The following is an 18,015-nucleotide window of genomic DNA, read 5'->3' on the forward strand; positions in this document are numbered from 1 at the left end:
AACTGTACTTTAGCAGGCATCAAAAATCAGCTTTGTTTTGTCCAAATGCACAGAAGCCAGGTCCAGCCTTGTTCATACACTTCTGGATAAGTGTAAGCCACCAGCAGCTCTAAGTTGATGCTAGAAGACAATTTTAGCACATTTGAAATTAAACTGGCCTGAGGCAAAGCTGTGATACAAAAGCAGAACCCTTCAGGAGGTGCTGGAGATTAAAAGTCTTATTAAGAGTTTCTTTAGAGATGTTAGAAAACTCAAAGCTCTGTATCTGGTTGAGTTAATTGCCTTGAACAATTAACACTATCAGGAGAACCTAACACTCAAAAAAATTTGTCTAGAAGAAAATGGGCACTGATTAAACCAACATCAACTTTGGAACCTATAAAACCACTTTAGATAACTCATCAAAAGGAGGAAAAACTCCTGGCAAAGTAGTTGTTCATTTTCAATTCAACATTTGGGTTGATCTGGACGAGTAGAGTCCAGCTGATCACCTGTCCCCCTCTGGTGCCCATATTCAAAGCTGCAGAGGCCTTAATGTTTTTGCTAAATTCAGAATTTGTCATGTTACTTAAGCTCCACATTTAAAAGCAACTGTACCAGTGCGAACATAATTAAAGGGATTAAGAAATACCTTATGGTAACATAATTTGCACTAGACTAGGAAATTATTCTTGAAAGAAAGTCAACAATTATATTTTTCTTGGAGGTCTCTCTTGGTACATTGTAATCTCCATATTCTGCTTTATATCCCATCTGTCTACATACATCTGTTGTCTCTTGCTCTGTACCACAAACTGTTTCAGGCAGTGAAGCATCTATTTTGTGTAACACACCTAATTCCATGTGCTTCCATTGGACTAGAGGAAGCTAACCATTAAACAATAATACACTTCTCTAATAATAATTTTTTTAAAAGCTAGGTTACAAATCAATATAAAAAAACAACTTATTTCAAAATGAACAGTGATAAAAATATAACCAAACTGTTCCTCAGAATGCATCATATTGTGTTGTATTTTATTGGTTTTTAAAAGGAATGCACGAAAGGTCAATGAATGTAGACAAATAATTTATATTTTATTTATTCATTATTTTATGTACACTTGGCATTTTGCAACACAGTCAAAGGGAAACAAATTAAGTGCAAAGCAAGATAAATATTATAGGTTGAATATATTTTAAACACATTTCTGTCATCTCTGAATTAGCAGACACTGACAACTCAGGGAGAACATTAATTTCAAATTCTTTATACTGGCAGTAATGGAGTAAACTGCACAACACAGTATTATGGTATTTTAAATGATCCAACACAGCAGAAGAAAACAGGCTTAATTTCCTACACAGAAATCATTGGTTAACTTTTAAAGATAAGAAGATTTTATCTTCGAATTAGCAATATAAGGCATTAGATGATTTCTCCATAATAAATGAAATCCTTCATGAATACAGGGCTAACATCTCTGTTTTGTGTGTATGTGTGTATACAAGTCAACCCATACTTCATACCCCAAATGCATCAGTCAAATGAGGAGGAGCCAGGGATCCATGCCAGAGCTGTGGCTGCAAATGCAGACACAGGTAAACCTTTGGCTCTACACACAGAAAGAAAGAAGATACAGCAGCCAAATCTGAAAAGAAGGAATACACCAATAGCATTATCTTCCACTTAGTCAAGCAGAACACAGATTAGAAGAAAAACCTTGTTTTGAAATGCAATCAAATACTTGACTAAGTATAAAAGAAAAGCATGAGTCTCAGAGAGGAATATTAAAAATAAATGTAGATGTTAAGATAAACACCTCTAGTATACAAAGAGGATGAAACTAAAAGTGGATCAGCTAATTACCAAATAGGAACACAGAAAACAGATTTGGGATCTAAGACTGCACATCCAGAAAGGGCTCCTGGAATACTGACTGTATTTAGGACTGCAAAGGGGTGGATGTTAGCTTCATGGGCCAATGCAGCTTAAGATCAGGAAAACAGTCCTGAAAAAAACACATCAGAGAATGCTGCCCCTCCCTCCAGCTTAGATTTGCTAACCACTGCCTTCACCATACTTTAGACATGCTCTTATAAGCCTTTCTAATCGAAAACTTCCAGCATCTGTTTGGAAGGAAGGATCTTTTTTGGGGGATTTATTGAAGCCGTTTAGGACCTGAACATTCTCATATGTTCACAGTAGAATTTTATACTTTAGGGCTTGAGTCACCACCATGAGGTGCAAATAAACAACCTCACTTTGGACATTTTTGTGGCACAGCACTGAGATGAACTATGTAAAAATTTAGAAGCTTTGAATCACAATCAAAAGTGGCTATCCTCATTTATGCTAATTTGAATTAAAGCATTTGCACAACCAACATGCTCCCACCTGCTGCTTGTTATTCTTAATTGAAGCTAAATGCCCCCTTCCTTCTGCTTGCTTTAATAGCAAAATTGAGAGGATAAAAAAAAAAACCCAAACAACCAAAAGGACAACTACTAGAAAACAAGCAGTTTTCTAGTTTTAACTGAGATATTTTATAGGGAGCAATCAGATCCAGTTCAACTAACAGAGCAATGAAAGCGGCGGCCTTTGGTGGAAGCAAGTCAAGCTAGGGGACTAATAGAGAGCACCAAGGGGTAAGCAACCTCTTACTCTGAATCCACTGATGCTAGCTTCCAACAGAAATTGTATTGGGTCTACACAGACCTCTGCTTCTCCAAAGGTCAATTGAAGACCTCAATTGAAGACTAATCTGATCTGAATTACCCTACAGAAGAACCCATCTACTCAGTGACAGGACTCTAGGAGAATAGTGTCCTAACTTTAGTATCTACTCTAGATATTTAAAATTCAATGATATAAATATCCTCCAGCTACAGAAAATATGCTTAGAGGCAATTATCCCTTTTGTCCTTCTCAACTTGTTATTACAAAAAGGCATAACTTGCTTCTGGTGCCTACAGGCATAGCATGCACAGCACAGGTATTTACAGATAGTGTCTGGAACTATTCCCTCTATTGCTGCTCTTCCACCTTTACAGAAATTAGTTTCTTTAAAAGGTAATGCCATAGGAGTTTCTCGTTACATTACTCAAACCCCTATTGCAGCAGAAAATGGAGTGTACTATTAAATCATAAATACAATGCAAGTATTTTGTTGCTGGTTATGTGATGGGGGCAGGGAGAGAGACCTATTATGTTTAAATGAATCCAGGTGCTGGATTTAGGCATTTAAATGTGAAACTCTGGAGATGCCCTTCCTTCTCATCTGCACATGTGAATAAATGCGAGCAGGAAATTTCCCCAGGCAATTCACACACCTCACTTCCAGAGCTAGGCCAACCTCCACAACCCTCAACTCCACCATCTGCCTGGCAAGGACATGAATGCAAAATGCCACAAGATGCTGAAGAGCTGCAGTGGCTTAATGTTCATTAACAAAATCCAGAAAGATCACCATCACACAGATTTCACCATGACAGCTGAAGGGCACCTGTAATTGTCTGTATGCCAAAGTTAAATCAGAAAGTGCAAGGTCTCCCTGTGAACACATCAATCCCTGATTATTTTAATTTACTTTTAGTAACTATTCCAAAATAACTTCAAGCATAGACTAGCCATTAGATTCCAAATCCTAACCAAGCCAGCTATTTTCTTTGTTGGTTTCAGAACACTGGGTATGTGCAAAAATCTGTGGCACTGCCCTAAAGAAAAATCTAGAGAGACCAAGATGTGATAAAAGGGGACCCACCTCTGATGGTGAGCAGAGACAACTCCTGACAATGGTAAAATAGTAAACATTCAAAAGATGGGAACTCACCACAATTATACACAGTACCTCCCTAAAACACTCAAACATCTCACTGTTTTGTAAACTTGGTCCTCTTTTTCACCTGAATTTGAACATATGTTCAAATGTGTCATGTTGGACACTATGAACAGGTAACTGCTATCCTCAGTTTCCAACAAAGTAAGCAGGAATAACTGTCACCTAAACCATGGCAATCCCTATTCAGTGCAAGGTCTACATAAACAAATATTAAAGATATACAAACTAAACCATTCCTAGTGTATCCTCAGTTTCTACCCAGAAACTACTGCCAGTGCCCAAGAATAGGTTTATTTTTCTTAGTCCTTGGTGTAACTTTCAGGCTTTGGAGTGACAATCACACTCCCATAAAACAGTTGTGTGTTTTGTACGTTACAGATCTGCATGTTGAAAACGTTATCACAATTTTATTCCAGTTAAGTTGCATCTACATTTTCCTGCTAACTTAAACAGAGAGATACATTACTTCTCCCAAACAACAAAAAAAGGAAATGTAGAAGATTCTTGGGTTTGTTCTCAACATGCCAAATTCCTTATGACAGGTATTCTTTCTTTTCCCCTCTTGCTACCTTCTTCAGCAATCAGTACAATGAGGCAAAGAAACCAACAACAGGCATATTTCAGATGATAGAACAAAGAAGAAATGAGGCTGGAAAGGGACCTCTGGAGATCATCTAGTCCAGCCTCCACCAGCTCAAGCAGTCACTGCCCAGGATGATGAGTATCTCCAAGGATGGAGACTCCTCAGGCTCTCTAGGCAACTGTGCCATAGAATGTGTCATCTTGTGTTTCAGTTTGTGCACATTGCCTCTTGTCCTGTTCATGGGCATCACTGAGAAGAATCTGGCTCCCTCTTCTTCATTCTTTCCCTCCATGAAGTATTCCAATACATTGATCAGATTTCCCTTGAACGTTCTCCAGAGACTTTACCATTTTTACCCCCAAACGGCAGTTTGTCCTCAGAAAAGGACCCATTGCAAAAAATCTGAGCAATTGTCTACATGTATCTGTGTGTACATGTGTGAAATAGTTTCAATAAATAAAAAAAAACATGAATTCACAGCGGTAGGCAAAGAAAAAAATATTTTTATGTAGCTGATAAAAACGAAACAGAGACATTCTGACTTACTGCACAAACATGTACATGAAAGGTCAATATTAAGAGCATCTAAATGGTAAATCTTGATTTAGAAGTATGAGCATGTGATACTATGTGGAAAGCTGTGTTTCTGGGAAAGGTAGAGCTGAAGAGCTGATCTAGAGCAAGGCACTTATTTTCCTCACATCTATAAATAGCTCTGGCTACCCTTCCATGAGTTTCCCAATAAATCTGAATAAGTTCCCTTTTTTCTTTCCTCAACCTTCTTGACATTTATATTTCTTCAGAATCTAGGGAAAATGAGTTTTCAAATAGTTGAGGGTATTTTTATTCTTTTATTATTAGAAAAGGTGAACAAAACATGCAACAGAAAAACTTCATTCCCCACAATGGATGCCCTTCAGTTTAGGACATCCGTCCTAACTCTGTGCCATTTACCAACCTTAAGTGAAAACAAGACAAGGAAAAACCAGAGCTATGTAGCTCAAACAAAAGTATTTAGTCCATTAGTTGTAAAGGAAAATCTCACCACTGCCTCCCATTACAGAGGCTGAATCTTCTTGAGACTCTTCCTGCTGATGCATTTCTCTGGAGCTCCTGAGGATCTGTAACATGCAGCACTCATTTCTCAGCCCTTCCAAATGTCACTTATCACAACTTGTCCTGTGCTGCTAACTTTTATTAAAGAGCACCTTCTTGCACTTCATTGTCAAGTCAGATATCTAAAAATCACAGAAATCATCATCTCAGTAAAGGACTAATGCCTTCATTTGGGAAAAAACGCTGGCTGCATCTGACATAGCAAGTGCAGGTGCATTAAACCAGGGATTTCTAGTCCAGTAATTTCCAAAGCTACAACTTACAGAATCATTGTTAAAGAGCAATGAACATGTAAATCATCTATATAAAGTCATTCTCATAGTCCTCATAATAAAATGCTACATTTTATTTAGTTTTTGTAAATTTAGCAGTCCTGCTGATGTGACATGGGAAATATATCCCAAAAGATGCAGTAAGTACACACAGTAAGAACCAGGACTCAGCACACAATTTTTGCAAATGCACAGTGGGTGACATTTCTGATGACAGTAGAGCAGTTAAACTACTCAGTCTTAATTATAGCAATATGAAAGATTATCAAAATAGTGGCAATACATTAATTATGCTTGCCTGTTCAAGCATTTACAGAACTATGCATACAGCCAGTTAGGTATATGAGATTTTGGAAAAGGAAAAGAGGATGCATTTCCAAAAACCCAAACCCAAAAGCCAAATAAACTGATAACATAAAACAAATTATATACCACAGGTATTAGCAAGGGGCAGAAGCAGATCCTGGCATTAAGAAAACTCCTCAAGGGTTTCTCCTCAGAATTTCTGGGGATTTTTGGTTCTCTCTGGATGGAATTTGGAGGGTTTGAAGGCTTAAGGATGGATGTTGTTTCAGTCTTGTTTTTCAAGACAGATAGTACGGCACTGGATGGAATTAATCTCAGTTTAGTATCTAACCTGAGCTAAATCACAGCTTCCACAGTCTCCAGAGAGGCTCTCTAGAACATGATTCATTCTACTTTCCTGAAATGTCTGCCTTAGGAGATTAATAACTCTCTAGAGGTGCCCAGATTCCTCCCTTGAAGTAGATGTCTAACTTTCAGAGAACTACATTCAGGGAGATGAATTTTACTCACTGTGTACCATGATTCCTGGACATCTTATACCTGGGGAACTTAGCATAACAGCTCTAAGGAAACACAAAGGTTTTGGGAGGTTTTATTGTTTGTTCGCTGGTGGTTTTTTGTCTGAAACTTGGGCCTCCAAGTACATGGGGGATTATAAGGCCCAAACTCCCATGCAAAATTGTTCTATACAAGTCATGCTCACTGATGGACTTAATCAGGTGTATAATTTAAAGAACAGAAACCCCATCCATTTCATTGAGCTATGCAGCCACACAGCTCAAAATTATGAACACAAGTAAGTACACTACTGAATTAAAGCCTTGAAGAGTTTAGAAGATGCTTTAAATGGTAAAGTTATCATACTAGTTTTTGTGTTTTATTATTTATTTTATTGTTAAATTACCCAAGGAATTACATCTTTACCAACAGGCCATCCCACATCAATTTCATACAGGGGGTATGGAAGACCCCTTTAGCTTAAAAACAGGAGCAGTTCAGAGTACACCCCTTTTTTTGGACATGTTAGCCATTTTTTTTAACATTTGTTGCCAAAGCATATCTTTTACAAAGCTTCAGAAAGACAGATAACCAAACAACAGGATTAAAAAAAGGAATATCCTTAACAGCAGAATTTAGATAACATGACTGAGGTACAGACTAGTGATGGAGATGAGACCCAATTCAAGAGTAATTAAATTCCTCCAGTGAAGGAATTGACAGCATTCATTTTGGATTAAATTAAACTAGAATATAAATTTCCCTCTATGTGACTGCTTTGCAAGGAGACAGTCCACAGTAGTTATCAGACTTTGCATTCACTCTTCATACCCTGTAACCCCTTTCACGAGCAGACAAACCAAAAGGCACTTTGGCAAAACAACACTGGAAATTCAGCACATCTGTCCAGGCTTTTCCTGCTGCATGGTAGAGATGAACTCAGTCTCCAGGTAGAGTAAAGCAATAGTTGAAAGCAGAACTCCTATGAAACACCCTTTTTCTATTACACTCACTTTACAAAAGTAATTCCTACATGAAAAACTCTGAGATTTATACATATATGTTTATGTATGTACACATATCCAAAAGAATTCATATAAACACACGAACATGTGTATATATATAATTTATGCATACATATACATAAATAAATAGACACAAGTATAAGATAGCAGAACTAAAGAGACAGTGGCCTATTCTTGCTTCTCTGCGACATACAGGGAAGGTCTAAAAGCAAATTGTTTTCTTTATCCTACAAGTATTACAAATGTCAAGTCTGGTCTAACTTTGTTTTGCTGGAAGACTTCTTGGACTTATAAGGCCATAGCTAAAAGAGCTTCTTACTCTCTGATTGAAGGTTGAAGACTACAACTATAGATGGAAGTCATTCCCAATCACTTCTCTGCTCTTTGAATTAATTATATGTCAGTAATAGCCCAATTTTAAACAATCCAAATAAAAAGTCAACTTCAATTTATCTTCCAAGTGACAATAGAGAATTCCTGAAAATAACATTTTCCAACAGAACATGCAACATAAGAAAGAAAAAATCTTCCAGTGCGAACAAAATTTCAATTTAAACCTTCTTTACCTAAAAAGCAACAGAGAATGAAATTCTTTACACATATGTGATTACAAAAACACTTATTTGATTCAGTGATGAGAAAAACTCTATTATCTACCAAGTTTACCAGTTTGAAGGCACAATGGCTATCACTTCATCCACATCCCACTCTGTTTACAGTGAAAAACAAAATAGATCTCTATAGAAGAAAAAGGAGATAAACACAGAACAACCCCTGAGAAGTGAAATTTTACAACAAATACATTTGTTTTGAACTCTGTTCTTTGTAAACTCCCATTATCTGTACCTGTGTTCTCATGTAACTAGAATAATAATGTTTAATAATTACAATGAAAAATATAGACTAAAAAAAGTTACAAGTTCACAGAAAAACAAATGAACCCAAACATGATTGAGAGAAATGAGGTCTCACAGAGAATCATACAAAAGCTGTCATCTTTCAGTACAAAAAAAAAGTAAATAAATTTAAAGTTCTCTGACAATGTTCAGATTTCTAAAGAAGAAAAAAAATGGAATGGCATAAACTAGTTGGAAATCCCATAGTGCCATCTGTGTGGAGGGAAAAAATTAAAAAGCCAACTGTGCATGCCCTTCTTTGGATCTGGAATTCCCGAGAGATTCAGCAAAATTTAAAAATCTGAAGAACTAGGTCTTTCAATAAAATCAGATAAATGTTCTGTAGCTGTTTCATGACATGGTTTATAATGTATTGGCACCAGCACAAAGAGTTCAAAGCAGTCATTCAGGAGTCACAGAGATTGTCAGATTTTTAACGATTTGCAGCAGTCCTCTAGTAGCAGTTGGTTATTTACTGCAAGAACTGAAGTGTTCTTTGTCACTGATCTTCAGTACAATACGTCCTTCTCTCAGACAAAGTATTCTTCTTCTTCTTATTCCAGTAGGTAGTAAGTGCCATCAATACAAGAATAACAGAATCAGTATCAAAAGACAGCCTATATTTTATGGTCCATATGCATCAACAATGGCTAAAAAGGTAAAATTCTAAACCAAAGCTGTACAGAGCAACATACTCTAGCAGTGGTATTCAAGGGGAAAAAAAGAGAAAAGCTTCATCCAAGAAAGTGCAAAAGGAAGAAACTTCCAGAAATTGTCCATCAACACAGTTTTCCTTCTTCAGAGGTTAAGCAGTCTTAAAGAGAGTGCAATAGTACTTTGAGCTACTCTCCTCTTGGAAAAACAAAACAAAAACCCAAACAAAAAAAAATCCAGTAATAAGGTTTGGTAATTATGAAATCATCAAATTGTATTGCCCTTGTTTCAAACCCATTCTATTTTCATTGCTGTTTGACTGAACGAGGATGCTTGTTTTTACACCTGACAGCAGATTCGATGCCAGTGAAAGGACAGTTGCTAACACATTAGCCTAAGTTCTACTTTTCATGGTACTCTGCACAATAACCAGACATATCACAAATAAAGTCTTGACCATGACAGAAATTTGAAAAGAAAACTACCCCAGAGTTTTCTACACATCACCAGTTACAACATAAGTACTTGGCTTAAACTTTGTATCTCAATACCAAGAAGCAGCTGTCAATTTTATCTTTCATTTCTGCTCTAAGTTCAGGTGGTCCAGGTTCTTTCTTGCATTTATCTGTTGTGCTGCTTAGGCTGGACTGTGAAACATCACTACATCTATTTCAGGTGAAGAAAGGGAGAAAACTCTATCCGATACAATTCACTGCCAAAACTCAAAGAAGACAAAGAGCTTTTTCTATCTGCTCTTATACACACTTAAACTGGTTTTCAAATAACTAATTATAGGCCAGATGATAAAATCTTATGTTGCAGGTCAAACTAGAATGCTACAATATCTGTGTATGTATATACAAATACATATGGATACATTTATATATACACACACAAACACATGAAAAGGAAGCACCCATATTTTCCTTACTGATAAATATTGAACTTCTGCTTTCACCTGGATATTAACATAGTGTATTGTGTATAACACCCTGTGAAGGGACATTGAAGAAGACATTCATTTGCTTCTCATTAAAGCCAGACATATGGCTAGTATTTAAAAACATGCAGTGCCACCAATTAACAGAGCAAAATAATTCTTAGGTACAATATCAACTTAAAGAAACATAATACATTTAAATGTATTTTACCCATCTGTGTAGATAATTAATAGTTTCCACTATTTTACAGCAGATTTATATTCTCCTTAAAAAAAAAATCAGCGCAAATTTACAGGAAAACAACTCTGTCAAACGAGTTGCACAGCAGCATATGTAGGGAGTCACTGGGTGAAACTCTTTTTTATGAACACATTAGGAAAGTTGGCATTCAGTTCTAGCACAACTCTATTATCGATCTGTGAACAGAAGGACACGTCGAGTAAAGAAAGATCTTTACAAGACTCCAGCAATTTTCTTAAAGATGCAGGGCTCACCATCCTCGTTCCTGTGCAAAAACAAAACAAAACAGAATTGTAAAGTTACCAAGAAAAGTGCAGGATTTTAAGCTGTTACTATCATGCCATGAAAAAATGCTACTACAACACAACTTTTATCCAGATTATTTAAATGAGTTTTCAAATTAAAAGCTTCTTAGACAGCAAATAGACCTTTTACCTTTAAAAAGCCTAATGTATTTTGTTTAACTGCTTAAGTCACTGTCATTTCCTATTGGGGGGCACCTTTACAACTTCAAGGGGAATCTCTTACTAGAGAAGCCAGGCACCCAGAGCCACAAGCCCTCCCAGGGACCAATGCTGGGCTTAGGCAGCAGCATGGAAGGCCATGGCCATGCTCTCCTGTTGAGCACACAGACCATCAGCACAGCAGATGACTGACTATTCCAATTCCAAAGGCATCAGCAAGGCTCCCAGGGCTCAGAGCAAGTGTGGGTATTACACACATGCAGGGGCAGTTATTCAAGAGACTGCTGATCATACATATATGTATGTATAAAACATACATAAACCCTGCCAAAAACAAGACCACAGCGACTGAACTCCCAAGTGTCACACAGGGTCAGAGCAAGCATAGGATTCAGTCAGAAATAAATAAATAAATGTACATTTATAAGCACAAATCCACACATCCATTACAGCTGATGGACATGCAGACAGTCCAGCCCATGGTGCTTAGCACCTGGCCCATCTGACTGGGCTCTGGGGTGTGAGTCAGCTGTCTGAGGTGCTCAGTGCCCCTTGGGGACCTTACACCACGCAGGACATGCACACACAGCTGGCACGCAGGACACTGGACCCAGAGGAGGAGACTCATGCCTTACAGGAAAGGCTGGAAGCCTGGCTGGGTACTCTGGGCAAATGAACAGAGCCTGGGTGTCTACAGTGAGCTAAACTGCTCATCAAGCTTTCCCTCTAGAGAGTTTATGTATCCAACACTACTGCAGAAAACTGCAGGCAGACTTGAACTCACACAGCTCCATCTTCATCTAACTAGCACCCCAAAAAGCCATCTAGTTCAGGATCTTGTCTAGTGCCAGGGCCAATTATGTTCCCTACACTCCTTACCTCCCCTGCAAAAAAAGCAGCAGATTTTTTTAAAGTAGATTTTTACTGGTGAATCTTGTCAATTGCCAAAAATTATAATTTTAGGGTTACTAAAGCTATCTTTCATGCATTCTACTACTTTTTTGAATTTCTTCATATTTACAGCCCCTTCACAAGTTCCACAGTTTAACTACGTAATGTCAAAAAAAAAAAAAAAGGGGGAAAAACAAAAAACTCCAGCCTATTAGCTGCAATAATTAAGGTGCAATTAAAGAAGCATGAGATCATTCCCAATTCAGTATTTCTAAATCATGCATAGTCCCATGCACATCTCTTCTGTTCCCTCAAGGCCATCTGTTTTCTAGACTCTCTTGCATCTCAAAATGACCCCTGTTGTGTTGTTTCTGCACTAATTTTGTACTTTTGAAACTGGATGACCACAATAATACAGTGCACTGAGCACACAGTCAGTAATTGTATAGTAAGTCTTATGGTGTTTTTTCCATCTCATGTCTAAATAACCCAACTTTTCTCTATTCCCATTAGAATGATGCTGGGCAATGAGCTGATGTTTTCCAAAAATTGTCCACAGGATCTCTTTCCTACAAAATAGAAGCTAATATAAATCCAGTCCCCAATATATGTAGTTGATGTTATTTTGCCTTATGTGACTACTTTGTACTTGATTCAATGTTTTCTTCCTGCTTTATCACCTGTTTAATAAGTATCACAAGATCATTCTGCCGTTCTTCAGTGTTAAATTCCTCAGTTTAGGATTTTAAGATTTTTCCATCCTGAATACCTGTGTGTTATTCACCCCTCTGCCTGGATTACTTATAAGCAGATCAGAACAGACCCTTGGTGACATAACTTCACTGTGAAAAGAGATGATACATTCTTGTCCTCTGAAACACTCATAAACCAGGAAAAGACAGCTGAGTTACAAAAGCAGCACAACCTTGGCTGAAGTGTGTGAAAATCCAATCTTCTACGGATTGGAGTAGAGCTCACATTCACCAAGAACTTCAAGGAAGTTTAAAGGATGAGAGGCAAAGCCAATACTACACTTGCTGGGATGCAGCTCTTCATCTAAATATGGTAATGTCCTCTGTATGCCCACTGACTGACCTTCCCATGGCTGCCACTGGTTTACACAGAGAAAAAGATGATTTTACTGTTTTGTAGCTCCTAATCCAAGCCCTTTACAGAAGGCTGTGCCATGTTTGTAACCCTGCATTACTCTAGCACTGAGGATGATTTAAGAGATAGATCACACACCAGAAATAAGATTTCCAGAGCCCTGTATTTGAGCTCATTTAGAATCACTGCATAAATACCATTTAGTCCTAACAATTTATTATTGTTCAATGCATTGACTTGTTCAAAAGCTTTCTGTATTGGCATTCCAATTTAAGGCAGCTTTCCAGGCTAATCTCCTGGAAAGAATGGCTCTGATGTAGCAGCCTGCTTGATCCCCTCTGCCATGAACACCAAGGGACACAAGAGCTCTCCTGCAATAGCCTTGTACTGGGGGGAGCCTTCACACCTGGGCTGTCTACTGAGCCCAGCCACTCCTGTGAGCTTGTAACACAGCTGAAATACAGTATCTTTCACCTCTAGCCAGGGGTTCCTTAATGCTTCAACCTGCCTTACTGTGATTTTGTTTCACTTTCTAGATTCATCTTCCTATTTTCATTCTCTGAATGGGATTCAATTTCAGAAAGACTCTGGATGGTTTCATTAGTCTCCAGTACTGTTCTGCATAAGCAAGGAGGCATCTGAATGTGGTCTCCAATTATCCTATGTCAGGCTCTCAGATCAGCTGTTTTGAGGCATTACTGAACATCACCCAAGGACAGTCTTTGCTATCATGCCCCCAGATTTTATCTCCTCTACAGAGACTAAGCTTGTCATTATCACTATGATTTTAAACTCCCTTACATTATATAATCACCATCATCAGAACTGCCTGGTGGTTCATGCAACAGCCCCTGAAGATTTACACAGAAATTCTGTACCACACTTTATTTCTTCACTTCATTTGACCACACACTTTACCACAGTATCACTGTTCTACCATAAGGACCTGCTCTACCATTCCAAATGCAACTCTAGGAGCTACACATTATGCTACTTATCTTTTTTTCCACCAAGCCTTAAAATTGCTACTACATCAGCACCTTCATCTAAACCCAGCCTCATTTATGCATCACAGCTTTTATGCTTCAAGATCCAAACGTGTATTTCTACAAAAATTCTAGATTTAGATGCCTAGCCACAGATTTTTTGTGTAGGATGTTCTTCATTCCTTCCTACCTGAACTTTGATAGTTCTCCTATCATTTCATCCAAGACTTTTAATAGATTTGCAACTAAGTAGGTCATCCTAAATTGCATGTTTTATTGCACCTGGGCTTATTCCCCTCCTCAGAATTAAAATTTTATGTTAGGAAATACGTTTTTCTACAAGTAATCCAGTTGGGGTTTGGTTATTCACACCACAGGATAAATGCACATCATCTGTAGTCTTACTTTTATTTATACAATGTACAGTTAGTTATGTATGTATCCTAAAAGCCCATTCAAAAGCATTTCAGAATTTTAATACAGCACATTTTCCTTTGCTTTTGAAAGACTGGCAATGTAGCCTGCTAGTTAATTACTTATATAGAGCATTTTTCTTCTAGAGTTTGGAGGCTTTTGGACCTTTATGATTTACCATAACTTCTCCTCCATAGACTAATCAGCCATTTTTCAGAATACATACAAAACCAAAGCACTAAAATCTGCTATTTAGTTTCGTTGCTCAGTCAATTCTCTGTTACCACACTTGTAAAAGGCACCTCTGAGTAATGATCTCTTTGCTTGAACAATTATGCTTATTAGCTGTAAATAATTTAATTGATATCCATCATATATCAAAGCCTTCAAACTCTATAGCTGTTTAGGAGACCTGTGCAGGACAGCTATAAAAACTGCAGAACCCAAATTTTTAGAGCAAGAGACATTACTACACACCAAATAATATTTCAGAGTACCAACTCTTGAAAATAACTAGCACTCTTCCCTCAAATATTCTTACTTTTCTTACCTTTCCCTAGACCAGCCAAACTAGCCTTTTATTCTTTACATTTTATCCAATCTACTGCACACAACTCAAATTCAAAATTTTAATGTGCTACACATTTTCATGTTTGAATTGACTAACTACGTGTTGATGTTCTCAAGATAAAGCTGAAAACTTTGACAGCTGGCAAGGGGGCAGTTGGGTTTTCTGTTGCTCAGGAAGGTGTGGGAGGTGTTGGAATGTAGCTAGGAATACATGAATTTTGTGGTAACGAGGGTGTCTACTTTTCATTACTCTTTTTGTGCAGGACAGAGCAGTTGGACCTTCTGGGGAGCGAGGTTAATACCATTTACTCTTCACCCCTGACAGCAGCTGAGAACCCCACAGGAAGAAAACTCAGCAGCTGATGTGATGTGCAAGAAACGCTTTTGACACTGTCAATTCAGGTTGCCATCTGACTTGTCACATTGCTCAATGCTGATCACAGTTTGAAGACTGGTTTTTTAACTACTGGTCTAGAGGTGTCCACTTAACTTTTGATAGCACTGGCTGATGTACTGCGTCACTGCAGAACCGTCAGATGATCAGAGCTGGATCATTCTGACAGAGGGTGGAAACATGCCATGTCACTCAGCAAAAAAGATGTGGGCTGAGAAGGAAATGATACTTGTAAGCAGGCAGTTCAGGATGTAGTGGGTAAAAGAAAGCTCAGAACTGAAAGTTCAGGAGAAGCACATCCTCATGCATTCAGTGACACACACCACGCTTCCTCTTCCAAACTTATGATACAGCAGATATGGACAAGCGCATGATTTTTTTTAACAGAAATTTACTTTCTATGTTTTACACAGCACAAACACAGCCTGACATCCAACAATGCTTTACATGGACCAGTAAGTATACAGAGTCCTTGAAAACCAGCAGTTTTCATCTTTCACAGAGTCCTCTGACTCTGTAACAACGAAATTACCAAACAATTATGGTAAAGGACAGATGGGTAGCAAGCCTCAGGACCTATCACCTTCAAACAGCATCCACACTATATATAATGTAGATTTTTAATCCCTTACAGTTCAACAAGATTTCTTTCAGAGGCTTAGACTACTCCACCCCTGAAGCTATTGCGATGATAAATAACCCATAACTGAAACAAGAAGTTTTCTCTGTCAAGTTTATAAGTTCTAACAACTAAAGAGAGACACTAATATAGTGTCTTGAACACTGATGATTGCAGTGAAGGGAAGACATTCTGACCCTTACTTAGCTAAGTGTTTGTATGCAGGAAAAAACCTCGCTTTTACATAGCTTTGTTGAAGCAAAAGAAGTTCCCTTACAGCACACAGGGCTAACCCAGCAGCAATACCTCTACACCCTTCACAATGCACACGCAAGCCAGACGTTTCTTTACCTGGGAGATGACAAAGGATATAATGAGCGCACTTCTCATTCCTTTACATCACAGAGAAGACCCACTGTTCAAGGTTACTCTTGCAAAGCTGAGCTCTGACCTCTTACAGCTTCAGCCCTGTTGTCACACTTCTACTGAAGGACAAAAACATACTACACATTCATGCAGGTTAAAGTAACAGGGTGGCCCTGTATCACATGCCCAAAGCAAGAGCACATTCAGAGATTTGTGACTTCCTTGGTACTCCTGCACAGCGAGAGACTCACTCCTTAGTTCAGACAACAGAGACTTCTGCACTGACATGGCAACACCTGGCAACTCTACCTCCAGATGACACAGTGTGGTTCTACTTGACAGCTCTTTCTTGTAACCACAGACTGCAGTGGTTACTACATTCAGACAAAAAAAATTAACACAGTTTCCTCGCTGTTGCCAAAAAAGCAGGGTAAGTCCTTCCCATACATAGTGAATATCACATTGTACTGACTTGTTTACAGCAGAGGACAACCTTTTTTTCACCCTACCAAGTATTTCTCTGCAGGAAGAAAGAAATAATTTTTTGCAGATTATTAATTTTGCAGGAAATTCAACTGGATATCCCCTAGAGGAGATTTATGTGAACACACCATGCAATCTCACAGGAAATATTTGACTACAAATCCATCTGACTCAGAAATATTGGTAAGCACCAGGGAACAGAACAAACTCCTTTTCCACTTTCACGTTACTTTTCAAAAAAAATCATTAGGATGTCCAACTGAATTAAAATCTGAATTCAAACACTAAAGAAATGTGGCAGCAAGCCTTCCCTGCTGTCAGACAGGCAACAGCAGTAACAGACTATCCATGAGTTCAACACAGCCATACTATTCTCTGGGGAGCCCCTGGTGCAGAAAGGAGGTCTGAGCACTTTGTGGGCAGACACGAGGCCATGGCAACAGAAGCACATGCAAGTGGGTGGTCAGGGGCAGCCAAGTGCTTCTTACAGACTTATTTCCCTACACCATTTGGAAACTTCTCGTGTCTGAGCAGGGCAGTGTGCCCATGATAATTTAGCTGCAGAGCAGATTCTCCTAAAGATACACAAAGCACAGTAGCCTTGGGGGGCATAAACATATCTACAGCTTGAACTCGGTGGAGTTAAGGCTTTTTCTGTTCATATGTCTTTCCCACATTGGTCCAAAGGCAACTCTCTCAGTCAAAAGTGAGTAAAACTCTTCATCATTACTGAAGAGTGTACTGGAATGTCAATCTGAAGCCATATGGTAAATACTTTGAAATTATAAATGCTGGTAAGAATAAATCCTTAAACTAGCTTGGAAAATTATCCATGTTGATGCTCTCAGTTCTGTGCAGTAACCCTCTCAACCTAAATGTAATATTTTCATTACAATTATTAAACATTAGAAGTATACAGAGCAACTACTTTATTCCCTTTCATTTAAATATTCCTTTTTCAGCTATCCTGTGAAACTAAGTTGGTAAAACCATGAAGAATTTTCTCCCACACTGATGTCACAAACATCTCTGCTGTCCTACATTATTATAAAAAGAAAACCTCATATGCCACCATAAAAGAATAAATTCAGCATCACACAAAACTACACTTCTCAAAGTCCTTACTCAAGAGTTCAAAGTATATTTACTTTAGGTCTCTAAAAATATTTTCAACTATGGAAACTGCAGAGGATTAGAAATTTCAGATTTGCTATGCTTTTTGACCCCCCATCACTTGCTTCCCACCTTACTAGAAAGTCTATTTAGGTTTTGTTTTTAATTACCCTTTCATCTTTAATAACTCAAATTCACTTACCAATAAAAGTGATGAATAAATTCAGTATTGCATAGTACATAACATATATTATAT

General features: G+C 38.0%; 1 protein-coding gene across 1 annotated transcript in view; it reads right to left on the reverse strand.

Moving 5' to 3' along the window:
* Nucleotides 1-4,894: 4,894 nt before the first annotated feature.
* FBXL4 (F-box and leucine rich repeat protein 4) overlaps nt 4,895-18,015 on the reverse strand; it is a 52,552-nt gene continuing 39,431 nt past the window's right edge. The window contains exon 8 of the mRNA XM_058801675.1: nt 4,895-10,617. Coding sequence (XP_058657658.1) covers nt 10,454-10,617 — 164 coding nt within the window. The 3' untranslated portion in view covers nt 4,895-10,453. The remainder of the gene's footprint in view (nt 10,618-18,015) is intronic.

Source organism: Ammospiza caudacuta, chromosome 3 (assembly GCF_027887145.1).
Source record: "Ammospiza caudacuta isolate bAmmCau1 chromosome 3, bAmmCau1.pri, whole genome shotgun sequence".
Lineage (NCBI taxonomy): Eukaryota > Metazoa > Chordata > Aves > Passeriformes > Passerellidae > Ammospiza > Ammospiza caudacuta.